We start from the raw sequence: 24,502 nt of genomic DNA on the forward strand, positions 1-24,502 counted from the left end.
TGTTTAGAGATTTAGAAACCATGTTTAATTGTACTCACCTTTATTTCCCGTACAGCGGATATTCTGTATGGTCCGATTTATGCATAGAAGACTGTCAGTCTGATGCTATCCTACACTGTAAAGAAATTATCTATATAAGTAACCAACTTGGAGGTTTAAATTTAAAATCATACAGTGATGTGTAGTCATAATACCAGTACCTAGATTTTTTGTTGTAGAAACTCATAGATTTTTGAAAATAAGTAGAGTTAGACCAAGAAAAGTCTGCAGTGATTTTGATAACCCACGCAGTCACACACTAGGCCTTGTGCATCTTTACAGATGATTTAAGCAGCATCTATGACTTATTAACTAGCGACAGCGTCGCTCGTGGCTATATAACCCGATCCTTGAACGGCACAGTCGCCCACATTTGTGACAAATAAAAGTGCATTGAGGATCCGCATCGAGGCGACCCTCATCGCGCATGTGTTTTATTGCCCGTTTTCGGGCCAAGTCTTGAAACCAGGACCTATCATGGGTTTCGCGACCTCTTAGAAGGCTGTTTCTCCACTCCACGCGGTTTAGAGCTAGGTCTTCCCATGAGTCGCAGTTGATGTTAAACGCAACCATGTCGCGCTTTGCGCAGTCCTTAAAGCGGAGTAATGGGCGTCCGACGTTGCGCTTGCCTACTGCAATTTGGCTCAGCATAGTCTGTCTGGGTAAACGAGCACTGTCCATGCGTTGCACATGCCCTAGCCACTGCAAGCGTCTCTGTTTGAGTAGCGCGGTGATGCTAGGAAGCTGAGCAATCTCCAACACCCTTTCGTTAGTGACCCTATCTTTCCATGTTATGTTTAGTATACTCCGAAGACAGCGCATGTGGAAGGTGTTAAGTCTTCGTTCCTGATTAGCGTACGACGTCCAGGTTTCGGCCCCGTACAAGAGTATGCTCAAGACACAAGTTTGGTATACAGTCATCTTGGTCTTTGTCGTAAGGTGTTTGTTATTCCATACTCTTGTACGTAGCCTGCCGAACGTCGTGGCCGCCTTGCCGATGCGAACATTGACCTCCGCATCGAGAGAGAGGTTGCTCGACACGGTCGACCCTAAGTAGCAGAACTTATCGACTACCTCTAAGGGTACACTTTCCAGCGAGATGGAGGGCTGGAAAGAGTAACCTTGCGCTAGAATTACAGTCTTCTTCGTGTTTATCGACATAGAGAATAGGGTACAAGCGTAAGCAAATTTGTCCAGCAGAACTTGGAGCTCTTGGGGAGTTTCGGCTACGAAAGCTGCGTCGTCGGCAAAGAGCATACTGTCAAGAAATAAATCCTCGCGATTGCGTCGAGACTTCAGAAGCTTGACATTAAACAGATTTCCGTCGGCTCTTGTATGTAGGTGAATTCCCTGCTGCGTGTTACCAAAGGCAACCTTTAGCAACAGAGAAAAGAATATGCCGAATAACGTTGGTGCTAAAACACAGCCCTGCCGAACCCCTCTTTGCATCACAAACGAGTCGGACTGTTGACCATTAAAGACAACGGAACCTTTCATGCCATCGTGAAAGGATTTAACAAGACTCAACAGCTTTGGGGGACATCCTATTTTCTCTAGAGCCACATACAGTCCCTCTCTGCTGACCGTGTCGAAGGCCTTGTTTAGGTCGACGAACGCGATCATCAGAGGAGTGTTCTGTTCGCGGCACTTCTCTTGAAGTTGCCGGAGAGTAAAAATCATGTCCGTAGTTGAACGCTGGGAACGGAAGCCACACTGCGCCTCAGGATACACGCGTTCGGCAAGTTTTTGCAATTTAGTAAGGACTACTCTTGCAAAAAGTTTGCCGACGATGCTTAGTAGGGAGATACCCCGGTAGCAGTTACAGTCGCCGCGGTCACCTTTCCCTTTGTATAAGGTCACGATATTTGCGTCGCGCATATCCTGCGGCAAAACCTCCTTTTCCCAGCATTTCCCTAGGAAGTTATGAAGCAGTGGCAATGTGCACTCGAGTTTTAGGATCTCGGTGAGAACACCATCTATCCCATGACGTATAAATAACACTTGCACTGCGTGGGCTATCAAAATCGCTGCAGACTTTTCTTGGTCTAACTCTACCTACATACATTTTTGTTCAATCTATTGGAAAAAAAATTCCATACCTTGTTAGACGTTGAAAAATTTATTTCTTGGGTTGTAAGGAAGCCAAAACCCTGTGCTTCTATTCAATCCATTGCGTGAGAAGTCACTGTAAACATACAAAGCAGACGAAGTATTACATTTAATTATACGGTCTACGGTCGGAATGACTTATTATTGTAAGCTTATCGCTGCTCTTGGTACCTCCTAATAGCTACTCTTCCGACTAATGGAAAAACGTATCGCCATACAAAATAACGTTCTTGATGCTTTTAATGGATGTGAAATAGCTTTCCATTTATTACCAATTGTTGACCTAATTGTAGTACATTTCGTTTCTAATATATACCTACTGACTAAAACAACAATATTTAATTTGTCAAAGTAGTACACACATCATTGTTTGGTTTTGTCAAAAGTTTTTTTTTTTAATTATGGCAAAGGGATATTGTCAAAAGTTAGGTGGTAGTTAAGTAGGTTTTAATATGTGTCAAAAAATAGTAGAACGGCATGGAGTGTTGAAGTAACCTCTACCTTCCATAAGTAACGGGATTGAATGAGTCGCTTTCTAAACTTCAAACTCGGGTAAATCCATTTGTCAGATTATGCGATTTTGGTATTATGAAAAGGTGGTAGATATTTGCTGAGAGGGTCGAATGGATTTACCGGAGTTTGGAGTTAAGCCACACGAATATTTATCATTCAAAATCATCACTATAATCACTATTACACCTTATAAAACAAAGTCCCCCGCCGCGTCTGTGTGTTTGTTTGTAAGTTCGCGATAAACTCGTAAACTAATGAACGGATTTTCATGCGGTTTTCACCTATCCAGAAAGCGATTCTTGCGGAAGGTTTAGATGTATAATTTGTTAACCCGTGCAAAGCTCACTCGTTCGTCGCTCGTGGGTCGCTAGTTATTTAAAATTCAATCTAGCAGCCAACTTAGCAGCCAACATCAGGAAACAAGTCATTTTGCTTCAAATTATTTTGGTTGAAATGCAACTGTCTTATCAGTTTTTAGGGATCCGTATCCAAAGAGTAAAACGGGACCCTATTACTAGGACTCTGCTGTCCGTCCGTCCGTCCGTCTGTCACCAGGCTATATCTCACGAACCGTGATAGCTATTAGACAGTAGAAATTTTCACAGATGATGTATTTCTGTTGCCGCTGTAACAACAAATACTAAAAAGTACGGAACCCTCGGTAGGCGAGTCCGACTCGCACTTGTCCGGTTTTTGAACAACCAACAGAGATGGTGTGCTGAAAAATAATTTTAAATTTGAAGTGTGCTTTTACATAAAAGTAAAATATTGAACACGGTTTAATATAACTTTGTCGTGAAATGGCAATTAGATTTAATTGCCCCAGAGAAACTCTTCAACTCGTAATTTGGGGCCACGGTCGCGGCTGCCACCGAACCAAGTAAGCAAAACCTTACATCCTTTTCTTAATAAAGTTTTCGGGAGCCCTCAAAATTTTAAAGTAAGTTTCAGCACTTTACAAACGATTTACCAGATGCCATTATTTTAGAATAACTGTTTAAGAATATATAATTAGATGAGGTTAAGTATTATGCGCCTCTTCACCACTTTGAATACGTACTCCTAATAACGGTCTATTGTGCACTGGGATGTGTGTGTGTGAAGCTGAGTCAAAGGCGAGAATCGAGAAGCGAGGCCGCCGTCTTGCAAAGCGACGTGAGAGATGACTTTCAATATGAAATTGAATTCCGCGGTTCATTGATTTTCAATTTGTAAGAGAGTACTCCCACCATTTACCAGACACCGAGGATATCGAAGACTATTGTAAATCTTTTAAGAATTTTTCAGCTTGAGCTCAAGTTACAAGAACAGTGCAAAATATGTATACCATAGAAACTATTGAAATATTATACTAATGTGATATTTGCAGTTGCGCCTACTTTAAGGTTCTACAGTACTGGCAGTTTCAAATTTTGTATTTGGATATCAACGGTTCCATGAAATGTTTGTTTACTTTGAGATTAGTCAGTCGATCAATAACAGTACTCAAATAAAGTCTGAATAAATTTCTAATATTGGTTTAACTGCGTTGCAAATCTTTGCCAACAAGTGATAGGTCTATCCCCCACAGAAACATATTAATGAGGATCGTAGATATCCTTAAACAATCTGAGTAATCCGATTTAATCAGAATGTTCTTTTGGGAATTAAAAAAATGTAAGCTAGCTCTATCGCGGTGTGAAGACCATTTTGGTGCTGGCGCTGAGGGCTTACCACGAACCACAAACTATTAGAAACAAATTAAATTAACTCATGAACATATTTTAATATTCTTTGTATATGTATATGACATTACATTAATTTCAGTTTGTAACAAACCACAAACACTGAAATGGTAAACTGAAAAAAAAACACACACCGCCACCTGCCGCGATAGCAGAGGACGCTCGCGCTGGTTCAATTCCAGTCTGCGGCACTAGAGGCCTTAGTCACTTGTTTCTACTTAAAATAAAAACAATTTAAAATATTTTCTGATGAAATTTCATTTGTTCTAATACTTCTAATAGTACTTATATAGTAGTTCATGTGACTGCTGCTTATTAAAATACGACTGTGGGTTTAAAAAACGAATATTGTGAGTTTCTTCTAAGGATGACACGAATGTTTTAATGCCTGATTACGTACAGAACAGTTACGCTATTTTATATGTGTGTATGTATTAACTCTCTATGGTCTAATCACTAACCCCATGTTAAAACCGGCATTGGGACATCGCTCGCTGCAGTCTGGCGGAACTCGCGGATATGGGGTGGCGTCTCCGAAATATCTTTATCGCTCATTTTAAACGAAAGCTTTAAGCCAATTAGGGCATTGTCGCGCCCTCTAATTTCTTTAAAATCAGGAGTTATATTAGCAGTTTCCTTAAATGTTTAGAAAAAAAAACTGTTATTAAGGTATTTTATTTATGTCCAAATTTATCCTTATAAGTACAATTATAATAAGAGGTGTGATGTAAATACAAACATCGGTAACGATCACCCAAAATAGATCCTGCCTTGAGCATTTCTGTGGAAAGGAAATGTGTGTTTCCCATGATTTATGTCCCAAAAGAGGCGAGAGGTGGCTCATATATGAACCCGCCTGCCCGCTGGCGATAAGCCGCGTCTGTACCTAAGGCTAAAGAAGAAAATAAACAGACTGACCTTTCAACCAATAACGCCGGGCGCACGTACTTGGGAAAAAGTATTTTTTTTCTGAATCTAAATAAAGAGTTATTTTTGCTCCAGTTTGGGGTATAAATAAACAAATAAATTTGTAAGCAAATATAGTGAGACCAAGATTGTCTGCAACGATTTTGATAGCACACGCAGAGCAAGTGTTATTTTAAACATCAAACTTCTACGAAATTATGAAGTATAAAAATTTGCACTGCGTACGCTATCAAAATCGTTGCAGACTTTCCTGTTTGGTTAATTGACCTAGATCGAAAAAGCAGAAAGGGTTTTTTTAAGAATAAATTCTCAGAAGGCATGTACAAGCTTATGATTATTTTTATCAACTGATAACAGTTTTAAAGTTAGTGCAACTTGACGCTATGCATTTCATCCAAGAGCTGTTTTTATCCTCGGCGGGTATAAGTTTTATTAACAATCTGAGGAAACTAGCAAGCTGGTGTTGGCAAGAAATTGCGAGCTCTCAACTTATCTACCTGAATTAACGGAGACACAGGGCCTTGGAGACCGGCGGTGTACAAAAAAATTATAGAAATTGCTTTTACAATAATCTTCGTCTTTATACATTTATTTAATTCCAGGGTTCCATTTGGGTTTTCATTGCTATGGAAATTATGCTTTTGTCTTTAGATCCACTCTCGGTCAAATTTATACATCAGTAGGTACATTTATAATATATAGCTTAGAATGGACGTACATTTCAAAATGTCCTGAAAATTTCATTTAACTTCTGCCTTACAAACAGCTAAACATAAGTTTATTAATATACTTATGTTTTCATTCTTGAAAAGTGGCATCGACATTGTTGAAAAAGAAATACCTACAGAAGTGTTGTCGAAATACAGCAGTTAAATTATTTCATACATTATTTAAGGTATCAAACGCTTTCGATAGTCATTAATGTAATTATTTTTCAGCTTGTCCTACTGTGAGTGTTGAATATTATCTGTCTGAATTTAAGATGGCGACACACACCGTGGAAGGTTGTTTGTTATGCAAATGAAGTTACCCGGCAGCAGAGCTTATAATAAATTCATTATAATAAGTATATATACACTTTAACTATGGCAGGATGTGCTAACTTTGCAAATATCAACATGTTCAGAGACTCATTCATCATCGTTGTTTGAAAACCTCACATTTGAATTCGGATTGTGTGAAACTTGGTGGAGAAGTTGCCAGTGCTCGTTATCTATATGTTATGATGATTCGTTATTTGCAAACCGATTTCTGTTTAGTTGGGATAAAAAATACAGGCCTCAAATACCTATATAACTTTGTTTATTTGCGTGGATTGCGTTATGATTGTTTAAATATAATTTAATAGTTACTATTTGAAGGGATTCAGTTTTGACGGAAACAGTTATGAAGGCTTGAAAATTTGAAGTTTACTGTAGGTAGAGGCTGTACGGAAAGAAAAGAGCCGTGGAATGTAAGGGACCCCATACATTTCACGACTCTTCTCTTTCCGCACAGACTCGCTCTTCGCTCAATTGAAATTAGCGAGAGTGAAAAAGTTGACATCTTAACAAAACATTTCACGCAGGGGCGTCTATGCGTAAAGCGTAATATTATTACATATTACTAATATGTAATAAGAATAACATTTACTAACTATTTTTGCATTATAGAGATGTGAAGTATATTTGACGTTTACAATGATACTCAATCACTTTGTTTTATTCAAGTTGGTATTAAGTTAGCTTAGACGTACTCTATAATAATAAATTCACATACATTACACGCGCGCGTTACTTATATCAATGCGTAAGAGTACACCCACCTGCATACTAGGTAAATCTATTTTAAGACATATTGTAACCTGTAATAAATAATTTAATATATAAGACTTCCGCTCATGTTATAAACATTTTTGAAACGGACAATTAATAGTTTTGTTCATACGAAGAGTGCGAGTTTACTACACATTAAATACAATTTTATGACAAAGCACTAGTGAATTGCAACCTTCATTATTTTATACTACGACAACCCAACTTCAATCCTAGAGCTCAATTAATTTACATGAGTGCACTACGTAAACCTGTGTGCGAATGAAATAAGCGGATGCACTCCCGTACTGAAATATGTACTACCTACCTCACCTACCTGCCGGTACCTACCTGCCGGAGTGTGTTGACCGCGAGTTCCCTTACGGCCCGTTTCGAACAATATATGCTTGTAAGGTGTCACAGCGATAGGTTTTAGGTTGAAAAAATGATACTTTTGGCACCGACAGATCAGTGTCGTATCGCTGTGATATCTTATACTTAAGTATTGTTCGAATCGGGTCGTTATATGCTCCATCTATCCTAGTTGATATGAGATGTGGTACCTAGTATATTGTAGGTAATTATTATTTTAAATATTTAATCGTAGATTACACCTAATAATAGATTAAGACTGTTTTAAATTGAATAAGGCATTACAATCATGTTTAAAGGATGTTAGGATTGCGGTATAAGTAGAACTTTTTCAACTTACTCCAAATTGCAAAAGCCTTATTTTTATTCTCACTCAAAAAAGGTAGGTAAACGTGTTTCATGTCATTGTTGAAGTTTCATTTCAGAAGATTTTAAGTTATGGAATCGCACGAAGTGGAGTATGGAGTGGGTATGGATTCTTGAGGAAGTGTCATTGTAAATAAATAGATCTATCTAAATTAAGTAATACATTTTATCGCATTGTTTCCTGTGCTAAAACAGTAAATATCAGTTTTGTTTTGTTAAAGGGAAAACTTAACGTTAAACATTTACGTAACAAGCGATTAACGTCAACCAGGTAATTTGAACTTACTTATTGAATGCATCACTGTTGGTGTTAAACTCATTAAGATAACCTTACATAGGCGCATAAACTTGTTAGATGTATGGGGTACATTAAAGTTAAGTACACACTTGGCAGTGCAAGTGTCTTTTGCCTCTACACATAGGCCAGAAAAAGGCTTGCCGAGCACATCCGATTAAAATCACTACACCTTATAAAACAAAGTCTGCCGCCACGTCTGTCTATCTGTATGTATGTACCTATGTATGTTTGCTATAATCTCAAAAACTAATGAACGGATTTTCATGCGGTTTTCACCTATCGATAGGGTGGTTCTTGAGGAAGGATTACGTGTACCTATAATTTGTTAAGGTTTTGGGTAACCCGCATGTGCGAAGCCAGGGCAGGTCCCTAGTTACATTGTAAAATAGGTTCAATGCGAATACTAATAGATAACACAAAAGCAAGATTTTCATTACTATTATGCCTTCATGTCTCGGAGTAATTAACAATGGAGCCGCCATTAACAGGCGTTCCCCTCTGTCGAAAATAGGCGGCCAATGGTCAACCACATGTCAACCATATGTATGGACTGACGTTTATCTGACATGACGTACCTATACATTTGATGTGCCCCTCCCCCGCAAAAAACGGCAGACTATTTTGTATTGAAAATTTTAGACATGGCGTCTCCGTTGTTAATTACTCCGAGCTTCATGTTATCGAACTTTCAGGTAAGTCGACGTAAATAGTTGGCAAATAAGCATTCAAAGTAATATTGAAAGATTAAAAAAATGGACTCAGCGGGACATACTCGTAAGCCTTATTGGAACAACGATCGCTTCATCAATAAATTGAAATCTAAATGAGTAAGTAGCCCAGCCCCTAGTCGATGAATTTTTTAGTGCGTTTGACCCTTATATTTGATCTCTTACTTAGATGGTTTTATCATCGTAAACACAGGGTAATTTTGACATTTTGAATTATAAGTAACTTCAAAATCCGAAAAGACAAAATATATGTCTATAAAACTTCAAATCTCAAATCGAATTCGTATTTCTTCAAGTACGTGGATACTTACGATAATATAAATAAGATACTTAAAATTAGTGTCGAGTAGACAAAACGAGGTAAAATACTAATCATAAATGACCTTATTTACTGCCCCAATGTCAATATGGCTTAATAAATTTACATGTTTACCTAACTATTTTGTAAAACAACAAACTAGATTTATCTGGGTAAGTTTATGGCCTCATTTTAACACTATAACTTTGTGTTTGCTCAAATAATCTGAAGTCCGAATTCATCTGGTAGGTAACAATTCATGGCACGAAGTGATTTACGAACCAAACGGCAGTGCGCGCCAGGCTTTAAGTCACATTGTTCAGGTGCCGGCCAAAGTTTTAGACGAATACCCTCCAAGTTTGCTCGTGAAGAGTTTACACAGTTACTAGTTTGTCTCACCCACCCGCAACCCATTTAGTGAGGCAAAGAACTGCAGTTTTAGAAATTCAGACATTTTACCGGAAGCGTGTGTAGAGTCTGTGCAGAAAGAGAAGAGTCGTAGAATGTATTAGATCCCATATATTTCACGACTCTTCTCTTTTCGCACAGACTCTAGCAGATGTCTGTGAAGTTGGCATATCAAAGTCTAGCAGATCACGTTTTTATTGGAGTTCTATTAGCATGCACCATAGTTCTAGATAGATCTCTAGCAGCTGTTTTAATTACGAGTACAAAAGAAATCAAAGATTTTTAACGACTAAATAGCTACTATAATGAAATACTTTTTTTTATAATAGGCAATAATATTTGTACAATATTGCTATGATTTCTACCTGCATTTAAAAATTATAAATAGTAGGATGGCAGTTTTCGTGCGCATATAACTAAAATGTAAAACATGTCATATAACTTACGTTTTGTGGGATTTTTCTGTCATCTTTATTTGCTAGACTTTGTTATATTATGTAAACGATACACTGCATAGCACAAAACATAAATACTTCTACTTATCTTCGCAACCCTGGCCGATATTATTAAGAGCAGGAATCCAATTCCATGGTTAAAACCAATTAGGCATCCACACAGCCGACCCGAGGTACTGATATAGGATCGTAATATGGCTGCATGCTGACACAACTACGTATCCTATTTGGTTTATAAGTGGGTAAACGGTTGGACCGGCGAATGGTCCGGTTTAATTTTGGCTGGTAATATTGACCATAGAGGTTCACACTTACTGCTAGCTCTATATACTTATCCTAAAACTCAATTATGTTTACAACTTTAGAGGGAAAATAGAAAAACCGGTCAAGTGCGAGTCGGACTTGCGTTCCAAGGGTTCCGTACAGTACCTAATTTTTAACAATGTATTATTTATGTGGAACGTGAATGGATCAAAAACTAAGTAATTAAGTCCTACTCACGCTTGACTGCATATTTCTAATAGGTTAACTGTCATCTTTAAGTAAAAAACTATTTTGCGTACCTATTTATTTAAAAATTTTAGACCCGATAGTTTCGGAGATTAGGGGGGGGGGGAATGGTCGGACAGATAGACAGTCAGATAGACAGACGTACAAGTGATCATATAAGTAATGCTATATATATATATATATATATATATATATATATATATATATATATATATATATATATATATATATATGTTAACTTTCTTATACAGTGTCAGTGTCGTGTATATTAATACTGACAATAGTATCATATTATACATTTTAATGCTATTTGTGTCATAACTTTGAATTAAAATATCTACACCATTCATTTATGACGCCTTTACATGAAACGGAAAAGGGTCAAATATCGAATTCAGCGGAGAGATATAATAATATCGGATAACTTAATTTATCTGCCGGTGGATATCAAATTTATTGCTGGGACAGTCACCCAGAGGGCCGAGTAAATTAACCTGCAAAAGTGCGCGCGCAGCTCGGCGGCGGCGCACAATTAGTGTCGCAATCAAGATCGTCTACGATAATCCTATATTAAACGTATTCCCCAGGCGCGACGTCGACGCCACGCCGCGCTAACGCCCAACACTTTCCCAACACACATTTTTCACCAAATGTAATATACAGTCTTGTGATTCTGGCCTGTTTATCGCAGTTGCTTTGGTTATTAAGACGTATACACATATTTGGACACGCAAGCTTAGGTAACTACTGAGTGGTAAGCAATGCAAATAACTACCTAGTTTCTCTGTTCCTTACATTCATTTGACAACATTATAATCGCAAATTATATCGTATTACACCAACTGATCTATCTACCTACTTCATGGTGCTTGTATGGATGAGAAAATAGTTTTGGAAAGTAAACAGTAAATAGATTGTAAGTAGGTACCTACTTATGGAAATTTTCTAAACCATGTTTTCATCGCTCTTGATTATATAGGTTTAGGCAGGCCTATGGAACTCTCCGCGCGAGCTCGGATTAATACCTACGAATCTGCTCCCGTTCACGGTAGAAAAGCAAGCCAGTTGGTTGCCACACGCGCTCACGTACGCACGTCTCCGCGCGCCGCACTGTCAATTTTTACGATAGTTACAAGCTACGTAGGTACCTACCTACTATGTAATGTTTATTATGTACGACAAATGTATAGTTTTAGATATCTATCTATTTGAAATAGGTAGCAAATTTTTAATTTATTTTGGTAAATGTTTATTTTAACGACAGTAAGTTAACTTTACACCGGAAAGTGCCTACTCATTTTTGCTCTGGTTAACTTATAATTAATTACCTGTATTAATGGGGTTTCTATTATTTTTCTTTATTGTGTAACATTAATCTCTATCTGGTTTTAAATTACACGAAGTTTTAAAACTAATTCTTGCTGGGATTATTGCGCGGTTTATAAAACGGCGTAAACACTGCGGTTACTGCAGGGACATATGACCTTTTAAAATGACTATTTCGCAAACACTAAAGCATAATCGGAATATTAGCTATAATTTAAGATTTAGCTTTCCTTTTATTTTACTCCGCTGTTTAAGTAGGTATTTATTTATCATTTCTAAGCGTCAGCAACCCTAGCGTTGTGCCGGTGCGCGCGCTGTATTTTTGTGTAGGTATCAAAACGGTAGGTATTTGCGTTTTGTTTGAGAGATAAGTATCTGTTCGTAAGAACTATTATATAATCTGTGGTTTAGGTACTAACTGCGTACCTACTGAAGCAATCAAAATGTTGATTACATTCCGCCAGACCGTAGCTGGAGCAATATGTGTACGCGGCCCTACACAGGTTGATTACAACCGAGTTCTTAATAAAAGCGGGAACACAACATGGATATTCGTATTTACAAATAATACCCTCTTCACGACAGACTAGTTAAAGCGATATTGTGTCCCGATGTTCGTTGTGAACGTAACATTATTTCTCGTTCGTGTTATCGATATCGGATTAATAGGATCTTGTTATAGGATCTTAATTGAGTTTGTCGTCTGGTAAGCACATTAATTTAGTCTTCATCGAGATAAAGCAGTAAAAACGAAAGTCAGACGTCTTCACTTCTGTTAATTGTTTTAGGGTTCCTAGTCAATGAGGAACCATTATAATGTATTTGTACCGTCAAGGGGGGTAAATGAGTACATTTGGGATAGATATAGACATTTTATTTCGACCATGAACTAATCTAGATACTTGAAAATTTTACCCTAGAACTCTTTGTTAAAAGTACACTTCTCTCAGCCACGTTCATTATAATTTGGAAATATTTTCTTTGTATAATGTTACCCCTCCTGTTCCCAGTTACCCCACTTGACGCTACAAGAAAGCTATATTAAAGAAGGGCTATTATCGGAAACGAATAGGCACTTGTCAATTGATACGAGTATGTCACTGCAGTAAATAATAGTGCGTACAAGTATGCCCTGACTGGCTGCCTCATCAACGCCGAGACGAAACAACAAAAGATAGAAAGTTGAATTTTGTACCTCAGTGGGCACAGCATGGTTTACTTTTTATCGCTTGTCACTATGTCCGTCACTTTCGCACTTACGTACTTGTTCGAAAGCGACAGCGACAAGCGATAATAAGTTTTTGGCAAAAATTTCATTTTTGGTACAAGCTTTTATCGCTTACTGTACTTTTCTTTCCACAGGCAACTAATGCTCATCGAGACAATTCTAAAAACCCCAAACACAAAGCAATTAGGTTGCGTTGTTTCATCACAGAGTTCCTACGGCCACCTCTCTCCATCTAGTCATCTCGTCTCCATCATCAGATCAGCTCCATGGTACCATAATATTGCATTGTCATCCGATTTACACATGCATGCAAAATTTCAGTTCAATCGGAAACCGGGAAGTGGATCAAATTTAACTTGCCAGATTTGATTACAGACCGACAAACAGACAACGGTCAGGTGAAAGTAAATAAAAGCTTGTAAAAATGCGACCGTGCTACCGCCGCAGGTTTTCGTTATAACGTGATGGGTATATGGGAGGACCCGGGTACGTTCTTAAACTACGTCCAAGACCACCGGTGGAGGGGCAGCAGCGTCCCTCAAATTTGGTGTACTCGACTGCGATCGCCAACCCGCCTGCTAAGCGTGGCGATCATGGCATTCACCTCCCCATTAAGGGGGAGGCCTATGTTCAGCAGTGGACGACTTATGGCTGAGATGATGATGATGATGTGATGGGTATTAGGTAAATAAAGGAGATACGCATATGTGTAGGTACGCAGTGAAATGTCTATGCCTCTCATGTAAATAATAACCACTTATTGACAGAATATATCATAAGCAATTTAAGGTAATAAATAAAATAGTACCCAGAGCAGTAGGCGTATGACAAGGCAAGTCCTTCACACATGGATAATTTTATAACAGATCGAAACTGTAACTCGGTCAGTTTCCCGGCGGCCTTTAAACATTATAACTAATTCAAATAAATGAACACCCGAGTTTAGAAGCGGCATAAAACCGAAATCAAGGTTCGGTGGGGATTTTCTAGGTAACTGCCCGACCGGGGCGTTACATTAAACTTTCAAGCAGCGAGCCTGTCTCTCCCCAGAGCAGTGTTACCAGTACACCTTACTCAAATAAATACTAAACATGTGTTATTTAACGGATATGTTAATAATTAAAAAAACAAATTATTGTATAAGAACAATGACATACTATCTAGTTAACAGTATTTTTATATTGCAAACGTGTTTTCATGTTTCATAATAGTCAAAGTTGTCAGCAAACGCACAGTGATAGCTTTCCATGAGGTCGGCCTTACGCCTGTTTGCCATTGACGTGGTTTAAAAAAACTGTTACGTTTTAATTAAAAAAAATTGGGCTCTCAGCGTTACATTTAAAGGTAACGAACGGGATTATTGATTGGTTCCCTGTTTGCCATGTCCGTTAACACGAGGAAGACCGTTGTGCTAGCACAAGGTACTTCTGTGGCACCAGCTATTTCACTGAATGGCACGCTGTTAGAGGTAGTTGACAGATTTTGCTACCTAGGGTCGACCGTAACGAACAACCTCTCGCTTGATGCGGAGATCGACATACGTATCGGCAAAGCGGCGACCACGTTCGGGAAGCTTAGTACTCGAGTATGGCAAAACAAGCATCTCACAACAAAGACCAAAATGTTGGTCTTTCAGGCTTCTATATTAAGCATACTCTTGTACGGAGCTGAAACCTGGACGACGTATGCAAAAATAGAACGTCGTTTTAACTCTTTCTACATGCGTTGCCTTCGTAAGATCCTAGGAATATCATGGCAGGACAGGGTGACAAACGAAAGGGTTCTAGAAATTGCACAGCTGCCTAGCCTAACAGCGTTTCTCAAGCAGAGACGTTTGCGTTGGCTAGGGCATGTGCACAGGATAGAACCCTCTCGACTACCTCGTCGTGTTCTTCTTGGTGCGGTTGCGAATGCAAAACGTAACGTTGGGAGGCCATTGCTTCGCTTTAAAGATTGCGCAAAGAGGGACATGATTGCCTTCCATATAGACCACCAAGACTGGGAGAAGCTCGCAGAGCAGCGGACGGAATGGCGCAAACGTGTTGTGGAGGGTCGCAAGTTTTGTGATGAGACCTGGTTCGCCGCACTTGCTGACAAGAGGCAAAGACGACGACAAGGTGTCTCAGTACCGGTTTCCGCAAACTTCTCTTGTCAGACCTGTGGTAGACCATGTCGATCTCGCATCGGTCTATTTAGCCACCAAAAACGGTGTTACACCATAAATCGTCTGATATAGACGAAAAGGCCTATGATGATGATGATGTACGCGGTTATATGTTATTGCTATATGTATATCTCGTGTGATAACATGATTTTTTGGCAGAGTTTTGCGGAACAAGGCTAAAAAAACTTTGATAAAAAACACATATTTACCAAGCATTCCGATACAAGCGGAATTCGTATGAACGGTATATTGCGAATAAAGAGTTTCGCCTGGCAACACCGCCTCCCCGTTTCCACAGCGCGTTTAACCTCGTGTAATTTCACACTACAGATTTTCATGTAACAATGTAATAACGTTGCCGTGGCCTGCTCCTGGTTAGGAGCATAAATTACTTGGCATTGTCGAATGAACAATCTGTACGGCCTGTCACGAAGGCATATTGCATATCATAATGCGTTGTGTTGATATTAAATGCATTAATTCTGGCCCACAATGGCGCAGGCTGAATTTCAAGCTGTGTGCACTATAGTGGACACGCAAAGGGTGGATAACTCTGTATATATCTTCTTCTTCCTCGCGTTATCCCGGCATTCTGCCACGGCTCATGAGAGCCTGGGGTCCGCTTGACAACTAATCCCATGATTTGACGTAGGCACTAGTTTTACGAAAGCGACTGCCATCTGACTTTCCAACCCAGAGGGTAAACTAGGCCTTATTGGGATTAGTCCGGTTTCCTCACGATGTTTTCCTTCACCGAAAAGCGACTGGTAAATATCAAATGATATTTCGTACATAAGTTCCGAAAAACTCATTGGTACGAGCCGGGGTTTGAACCCGCGACCTCCAGATTGCAAGTCGCACGCTCTTACCGCTAGGCCACCAGCGCTTCTAACTCTGAACAATCTGTACTATACTATACTATACTGTTATAACTCTGTATATATATACTTGTTATATTATACTGAGCTAAATCTCTTTTTGCATACAACAGTATATTTACAATAAACAACGTTTTTAAATACATTTGCAAAAAAATGAACAAAATATATTGGTTAAATCCTAAGACCCGATGTCCCTTTAAAAAGACAGATTCAAATCGAATTGTGAACTACAATGGAATAACAGGATTGAAAATATTGGAATCATTTCAGTTTGCTGTCATTCATTACATGTACCATCACTCTCCGCGATTGTTGTGCCATTTAGGGTCCTAGCTAAATTGGTTGCTCCATACTTACGCTATAGAATTTCCAATTTAGCAAGAACCCTACATGGCATAACAATCCCGTGTTGTGACTGTAGGTACATGTATTAGTACAAGCGAGACGCGTGATCGATTGACAGCTACGTAATTCATATACATATACGATTACGATTTCAGGTGCATGTTCGTATTGGCCTGTTAGGTGGTCAACATACATTACACATACAGTTTTGAATTTTCCCTTGAACTTGAATGATCTATTGTCTATTCAGCACTATGTTTTATCTTTAGCGATGACAAATACGTTGTTAATTAATTACAATAACTATTTTATACAAAAATATATAATTTAAGTATATAATAACGAATAATTATTAATTTTATATCATCAAAAATGTATTTTGTACGTAATAAAAAATATGTAAGCTTATAATATATTTATTTATTTAAACTTTATTGCACAAAGTATATACAAAAATGTACAAATGGCGGACTTAATGCCAAATGGCAAATATATGTTACATACTCTTTGGCGTATGGATGTAAAAATTTCAAAGTAAAAAGCACCAGTTCACAATAATATACTTTGCCAACGCTAAATAGCCACGTAAAGTTTTTACCACTTTTGAGCAACTGTACTGGAATTTCCACCAGTGAGCGACACTGTGCGGCACAAGCATTTTTGTACTGAATATGCCTGTGCCACACAGTAACGCACACTGGTGGATTTTTTACCTATACTGGTATATACAACGGGTATACATAATTCCAATTTATCATTGCTAAACTTTATAAGAAAAAATATTATTCGGGTAAAAATCTCAAAGTCCGCTTAGTGTAAGTATTTCTAAAACTTTTCAGTAATACCTCCTACTCTGTTGTAGAAAAAGAAATCGCTAAAATCGTAAGATAGGTGCTAATATTTGTCAACAAAAACTGTTATACATACCGTCGCCTATTGTTAGACTTTTATTTTGTTTTTTCCTGATACAACTTTTGCGTATATTATTATATAGGTATTGTTATTATGTTAGGTATTGGTACATGCCTAAAAATTATATTATGGTGTATAAATAATTTATGAAGACTAGTTTTTAACAAAAAAGGAATGTTGAAAACGAGGTTTAACTACGGAAAACACAATCTTAAAATGGCATTAATGAAGGCTTGGTTAAATTAATAAAATCGACTTTTTAACATAAAACGGGTTTTAAGATAAGGTATTGAGCTATACCTAAACAATTTATCCTGATTTATGAACGCAGAGACAAAAGTATGGAAGCAAGAAAGTATAAATTTGACACAGAAAATATGTAGGTATATTATGACGTGTAAGTGGGTATAAGTTTTAAGACATCCTGCCGTATTCGAACTTCAAGATAATCCACAAGAGACGACACGTACTTCTTCCATTCTAGATACGTTATAGTTTAGATATCATTGATATCAATTAGTTCTCTTTTGCAGCGCAAATCAGGCAACCAATGTCACTTTTACGTTAGATAGAGTAAGATATCTGTTAGATGTGAATTGGATCTCTAAGTCATATCCTGTGGAAATCGTTCAAGAGTATCTCCAGCATCGCGCAAATGTCAACTTTGACAGGTTAGATCTTAAACATATCGTTATCTTATCTTGGTGATGTCTAAAAGATATCTAACAGATGTCTATTTCAAAATCCGAATCGGACCCATCATCTCGAAAAACTTAACCGCTAAGGCAGTAAACAGGAGGGTCAAAGTATATCGTAAACAATGTACTAATTAAAGGAATATGTTAAAACTTATTAATTAGGTCAGTTGGGGTAAGACAAACATAGTTTATTTTACTAGGGGTAAGAGTAACGGGTGTCATTCTGAATCCCTAACAACGTTTGTCCTAAAGTCACTTGCTCTAACTGGTTCGTCCTAATGGGCACATGCCCTAACAATCAATTGTCATAACGATTATTTTCCATAATGTAATGGTTAGCCGAAGAATCATTTGTCCTAAGCATTTATACCATAACTATCAAGATCCCTAAAGTTTTTTACCATATTTTCGAAATCCCTAACAATGTTTGGCATAAAATAACATGCTCTAACTGTTTTGACCTAATGGCTATTGCCCTATTAATGATCTATTATCATAACAGTTACTTTTCCTATTGATCAATTATCATAACAATTACTTTCCATAATGAATGGTAACGAACTGTTGCCACAAAAGTGGGTTAGGTTAGGTTAGAACCGCGACCCTCGCAAAAACGAACTGCTGCCACAAAAGTGGGTTAGGTTAGGTTAGAACTGTGATCCTCGAAAAAACGAACTGCTGCCACAAAAGTGGGTTAGGTTAGGTTAGAACTGTGACCCTCGAAAAAATGAAGTGCTGCCATTGGTTAGGTTAGGAGGGAAATTTAAATTAGGACATACGAGTAATGGTCAAGAAACGATAGGCTAAGTAAAATTAGGTAACATGATGGTTAGGATATATAATTTTTAGGCCTAACAATAATTAGGAAAAAAAATAATTATGCTACATAATATTAGGATAAATACTCAATATGGAAAGTGCCATTAGGGAAAAACATATTAGGACAAAAAAAAATCGGCCAGTCGATAATAGGGAAACCAAAATTAGGGTATACAAGTGTTAGGACAACTGATCATTATGACAAACAATATTAGGGAATGCAAAGATAGGAGAAAAAACTTTAGGGATTCAGATATAGATCCAGAGTAACAGTATAAGGATTCCCTACAAGTGCTACGCTTGGCCCAGTGTTTGTATTACCCCACCTTACCTTAATACGTTTTACTATACTTTCTGGAAACTTCTGATGGAGTGAGCACTCTAGGATTTCTTATTTCACTTTAGCAGAAGGGCAATTTACGTTTTGAAAATTATTTCGAAATCGTAAAATATAAGATATAAATAAACATAAATATAAGAAATATATATACAGTAATTGTATTTTTAACATAAATTAATTTGAGACCAACTATGAAATATACTATCAAGGAAACTAATTTCTGCATTTTTTACAAATTCTCCTCTAAAGAAGTTAATATTTTAGTAGATAGTTTAGGTGTATACTACTTATAGTTATTTTTATTTAGTCGATAATCTACATAATTTGAAACATTTACAAGTTTTTTGCTTTAGGGTTTCGTAAGCCGCTACATTGTATTTATATCGGAGCATCGTTAATAATGGCGTAAGCGCCGTCGACAATAAGGTCCCTTTTCATAGATAACGTCAGATATTGTGTATTTTTTTTCAAAATTTTAGACTCATTATTTTCGGTGATAAAGGGTGGGGGGGAAAATTATCATTTATTGGCTATTTTCTTATATAACTTCGAACCTATGTATTTTAATATTATAAAAAAACATGTCCATCTTTGGGTCACCAATTTACACATGTGTACCAAATTTCAACTTAATTGGTCCAGTAGTTTCCGAGAAAATAGGCTGTGACATACGGACAGACAGACAAGATGCACGAGTGATCCTATAAGGGTTCCGTTTTTTTTCCTTTTGAGGTACGGAACCCTAACAAACTAAATGTGCAAAAAACAGGATATATAAAATTTGTAATAAGTAATGAATATTTTTAAAATAGGTAATCACTTCGAAAGTCAAAACTATTGTGTGGCCTCGGCCATTGTTGATTTTGATGTCCAAAACATGGCCCTGTCACCCGTAGGTACTATACAATTAATTTAATGACTGCTGACGAAACGATGTTTGGAATATAAATTTAATGTAGGTAATATATAAAAGATATATGTAGAAAACTCTAGGTACCATGACCCTCCCAGCGCGCTCAAGTTGTTCGCAGAAATCGCGAAGCGTCTGGTTGACGTAACTGGTCACCAGTTACTGGTGACTGAAGAGCTGGCGGCTACCTCGCACAACGTATCAGCATTGCGATACAGCGAGGAAATGCCGCCAGCATCCTTGGTACAATGACTCAAGGGCCTATTTTAGATTTAAGCTAGTTATTAATTTCTTTTAGTAATACCACTGTATATATCTTGTTTGTTAATACCATTATGTTGTCTTTAAAATGTTTGGTACAAGCCTTTTATCCAAAGATATTATAATATTATGAAACATACTTAATATATTATAAAACATTTTAATTAATACGCAACACACGTCGCGTCGTGCAGCACAGTACCAATTCCGGGAAGGACTCCAAATAATGAGATAAAGTTGTTGGAAGCAGCTGGCGGCCGCGGACAGTAGTAATGGTAATACAATTCAACGATTATGGCCGGTCCCCGGTGTTCCTCGCTGTAGATATTTTCAATAATGAAACGCTCAACGGTCTTGCGCCCAAAATTAGTTCAATATTAGGTACTGGTATATTAGGCCCCGTATACTTAAGTATAAATTGTTTTGGGTTGAAAAGGGACGTTTCGCTCCGTTTGGGATAATGCACGAATATTGCGCGAATTAAGATAATGACAAGGACTTTAGTTTAAAAAAATATATTTATTTAAACTGACAGAGTAACCACTTAGCTTACAATCAAGATTATTCTGACTTAAAATGACTTAAGAGCTAGTATTTATAATTAAATAATGCAATTCAGCATTGACGCATGTTCCAGTTACGCAATGCTGAATCTTCTAATTAGCTTTCGCTGACAAAAGATATATTAGGGGTGCTGGCACCCTTAACTCCTCCCTCCTTAAGAGAGAAATTATCTGAAGGTGGCAAAGTCGGCTTCAGAGAATTTCGTCTGAAAAATACAGAATGTAGTTTATACGTTAAGTATATAGTTACTATTACAAGTAAAATGGTATATAAAACGATGGTCCAGACACTGACTCTATTACTAATGATATAACTCTCACTGTAATCACTTTCACTGTTATATTTTACGCTGTTGAGAATGTCTTTTACGTCGCTGAAGTCCACGCCTCGCAGATCTACCTCGTTCTCGTTCTTCTGGATCTCTGCTTGCAGTTCCGGCAGTACAACAGGGGGTAAAATGTAGTTGGTAATTGTAGTGTTAGTTACTGCTTTCATGATGATGTCTTCTATCTGCGTCTCACAGTATTTAGCTGGGGTCAATATGTAGGTTCCCTCCAAGTTGTGTTTCGAAACCTCGTCTCCGCATGTTTCGGTTATCACTGTTCTTTTTCTGGTGTAAAGAAGCCAATGGTCAGATGTAATCTTCTGTATAACTGTGTCTTCTGTTTTGATGGTTTGCTGGTTGCATTTCGATATGTTATCTTTAAGTAACATCAGTTGTTCTATGCATGTTGCTGCTGGATGTTGTACTACATCGTTGTCCGTGCAGATGTGTTTGTCCTCTTCGATTTCCTCGCAGTATCTTGCCACGGGTCGGAATTTCAATCTATTCATCATAAGGTAGGGGTATTTGGGAATAATGGTAAGTGTCTTTTTGGTTTCGGGGTTGTAAATTGGAACAGGTATAATTTTGTAGTAAATATATGTGTTTTTCTCAATTAATGGGATATCTAGTATAAAAGTTAAGCGACTATGACTAATAAATGACTTAAGGTCTATACTACGTTCTATCTTAACTAGATTTTCCTTTGACACGGGATAAACTAAGGTTGCATGTTTTTCTACTTCATAAAGGACTTTAATGAATTCAGTTGAGTTTATTATGGATTGATGCAAGGTTGACAATTTACTAAAAGCAATAGCTGTTTCTATCTCTTGTATAATATTGTAAATAGTGCGAAAGTTATTTAGAATCTGATACATGCTATTCATTAAGGAAATTAAATTGAAAAGTTTTGTCTCGTCTTTTTGGACTGTCTCTAGTTGTTTGGTTTTATAACCCAAGTGTTTAACGTTAAAATTAATGTCGCTCGAAACGTTTGTTAATTTATCAAGTGCCTTTTGGAGTAATGTTACCTTATTCTCTACTGATATTTCCTTATGTTTCATCTTTTCTATTATCGCATCAAATCTAATAGCATCATTATTATCTAAATTACCTGTTATTACCTTAACTATGGATCCTAATGGGTTGAGAATACCTCTTTTAGTTCTTGCAGTTGGTAAGATCTGTAAAAGTCTATCTCGGGATAGTTCAGTAAATGAATTTATTTGTACTTCTAAACCCATTAGTTCTCTTCTTGTATCTATATTACTATCAATTATATGTTTTAACTTGTTATACTGATCTAAATTTATTTCTAATAGTGAACTTATTGACTCTAAATCTATAGTCTTAATAATGCTCCAGGAGCTAGTCCTCATCAGAGCTGTGCCCATCCTGACTGGAGCTATCCCCGGATTCCGCTCGAGGTTTTGGATGTTGAGACTGCATCCCTGATGTACCAGGACCATCAGTAATATCACTCGCCACCTGTGGAGGTCGTTTGACATTTTTGAGTGCTACACGAGTATTTCTTTTTCTAACTTGTACGGGAATTATGTTTTTGTCCGGTTTACCTATAACTGTGGCTTTTTCGTACCTAGGTTTTTCTTTAGCCTTACGGATTCTAGTATCTTTCATGTAAATGGTATCACCCTCTTTAATTTCTGGTGGTACTTCACCGCCTTTCTTGTCCCTGACTTTAATTTTATCATTAACTAATTTCTCACTCACGTATTCGTACAATACCTTTAACCTTCTCCTGTGATCTATAAGTAATTTCTGCATTAAATTTCGCTCTCTATCCGTATCGAATGTATTTCCTGATTCTGTGTGCCCAAAAACTAATTCGAAAGGGGTAAATGTCGTGGCACTGTGTATTGAATTATTATAAGCCATTATGGCATACGTCATGACTGATGCTGCATCTTGGTCACTTCTATCATACTTCGCTAAACGGTAAATTTCGATTATTGTAGAATGAAATCGTTCTACTACGGCCATTGAATTAGGATTGTTCGGAGTTCCTATGTGCAATTCTATTTTATATAATTTTAATAGTTCTTTCATAAGTTCATTGTTAAATTCTGTACCCGAATCGCAGCTAATCTTTTTGGGAACGCCGTACATACTGAAATATTTAATCAAAGCTCTTACTACTTCCGGCGTACTTCGATTGGGTATACTTATTGCCTGGCCTAACTTGCTAAACGCGTCTACAGCTGTTAAATAATATCTACTTTCGATAAATAAAAGATCTATAAATATTTCCTGAAATGGTGATTCCTGACTCTGTGTTAATTGGATATACGGTTTCATGGGTTTCCTTTCATATTTCATCTTACGACATTGTTCACACGCATTAATTATAGCTGCAATGGTCTCTTTCATATTACTCCACCAATAATCTCTTTTAAGTTTTGCTAGCGTTTCATTAATGCCCCTATGGCATGTTTTGCCCTCGTGATATTTTATGACTATTTGTTTTATGTCATGTTCATCTGTTAATGTTACGATTCTTTCTGTGCATTCGATTAAATTTTGTGTGCCTTTTTTATAAAGTTGCGTTACGACATTACTGAAAGTTTTTCTAAATTCTGGTGATTCGAAATAGATAAAATATTTATTTTTAAGGTCTACATACTCTTTTAAAAATTTGTTTACTAATTGTACGTTATTTATTGGCATATGTACTTCCAAGATCTTTTGTTTTTTGTTTGATAAATCTTTAACGCTAATGTCGTCTTTGAACCATGCATATACTAATATTTGTTTTGGTTTTAAATCTATAGCTTCATTTAATATTGGGATACCTTCGTGTTCCCTGTTAGAGATGGAATGAGCTGTAGCTCCGTCATCTGAATCAGAGATTTCTACCACTTCCATTTCTGGTTCTGATTCTGGTCTACTTAACTCTGCAATTTGATCTGTTAGTGACTGTACGTACTTCTGTAACTTATTTTCTTTTTCATCTACATTAACTACCCTTGACTCATTGTCGTCGTTTGTCATATTTAGTCTTATACGAGACATTGCGTCTGCGTTTGTATTCTGGTTCCCTTTTTTATAATATATCTCAAAATCATATTCCTGTAACCTTAAACGCCATCTTGTAAGTTTACTATTGGGTTCCTTAAGGGAGTACAGCCAAGCGAGTGGACGATGGTCTGTATAAATGAAAAATTTATTGCC

At 37.3% G+C, this 24,502-nt stretch overlaps 1 protein-coding gene across 1 annotated transcript; it reads right to left on the reverse strand.

The window, feature by feature from the left end:
• Window positions 1-351: 351 nt before the first annotated feature.
• LOC134672159 (uncharacterized) lies at window positions 352-21,822 on the reverse strand. The gene is made up of 2 exons (XM_063530402.1): window positions 21,309-21,822; window positions 352-2,015 (listed from the first exon to the last, which is right to left on the reverse strand). The coding sequence occupies exons 1-2, from the start codon at window positions 21,820-21,822 to the stop codon at window positions 352-354; spliced, it is 2,178 nt and encodes a 725-aa protein (XP_063386472.1).
• Window positions 21,823-24,502: the final 2,680 nt, after the last annotated feature.

The sequence above is a fragment of the Cydia fagiglandana genome, chromosome 1, assembly GCF_963556715.1.
Source record: "Cydia fagiglandana chromosome 1, ilCydFagi1.1, whole genome shotgun sequence".
Classification (NCBI taxonomy): Eukaryota; Metazoa; Arthropoda; class Insecta; order Lepidoptera; family Tortricidae; genus Cydia; species Cydia fagiglandana.

Excerpts from the sequence above, each read along its gene's own strand:
- LOC134672159 (XM_063530402.1), bottom strand. The coding sequence starts at position 21,822 with ATGAATAGATTGAAATTCCGACCCGTGGCAAGATACTGCGAGGAAATC. Across the intron at positions 2,016-21,308 it reads TAACAGTGAAAGTGATTACA|ATGGTGTTCTCACCGAGATC; the intron begins GTGAGAGTTATA and ends GTCATGGGATAG.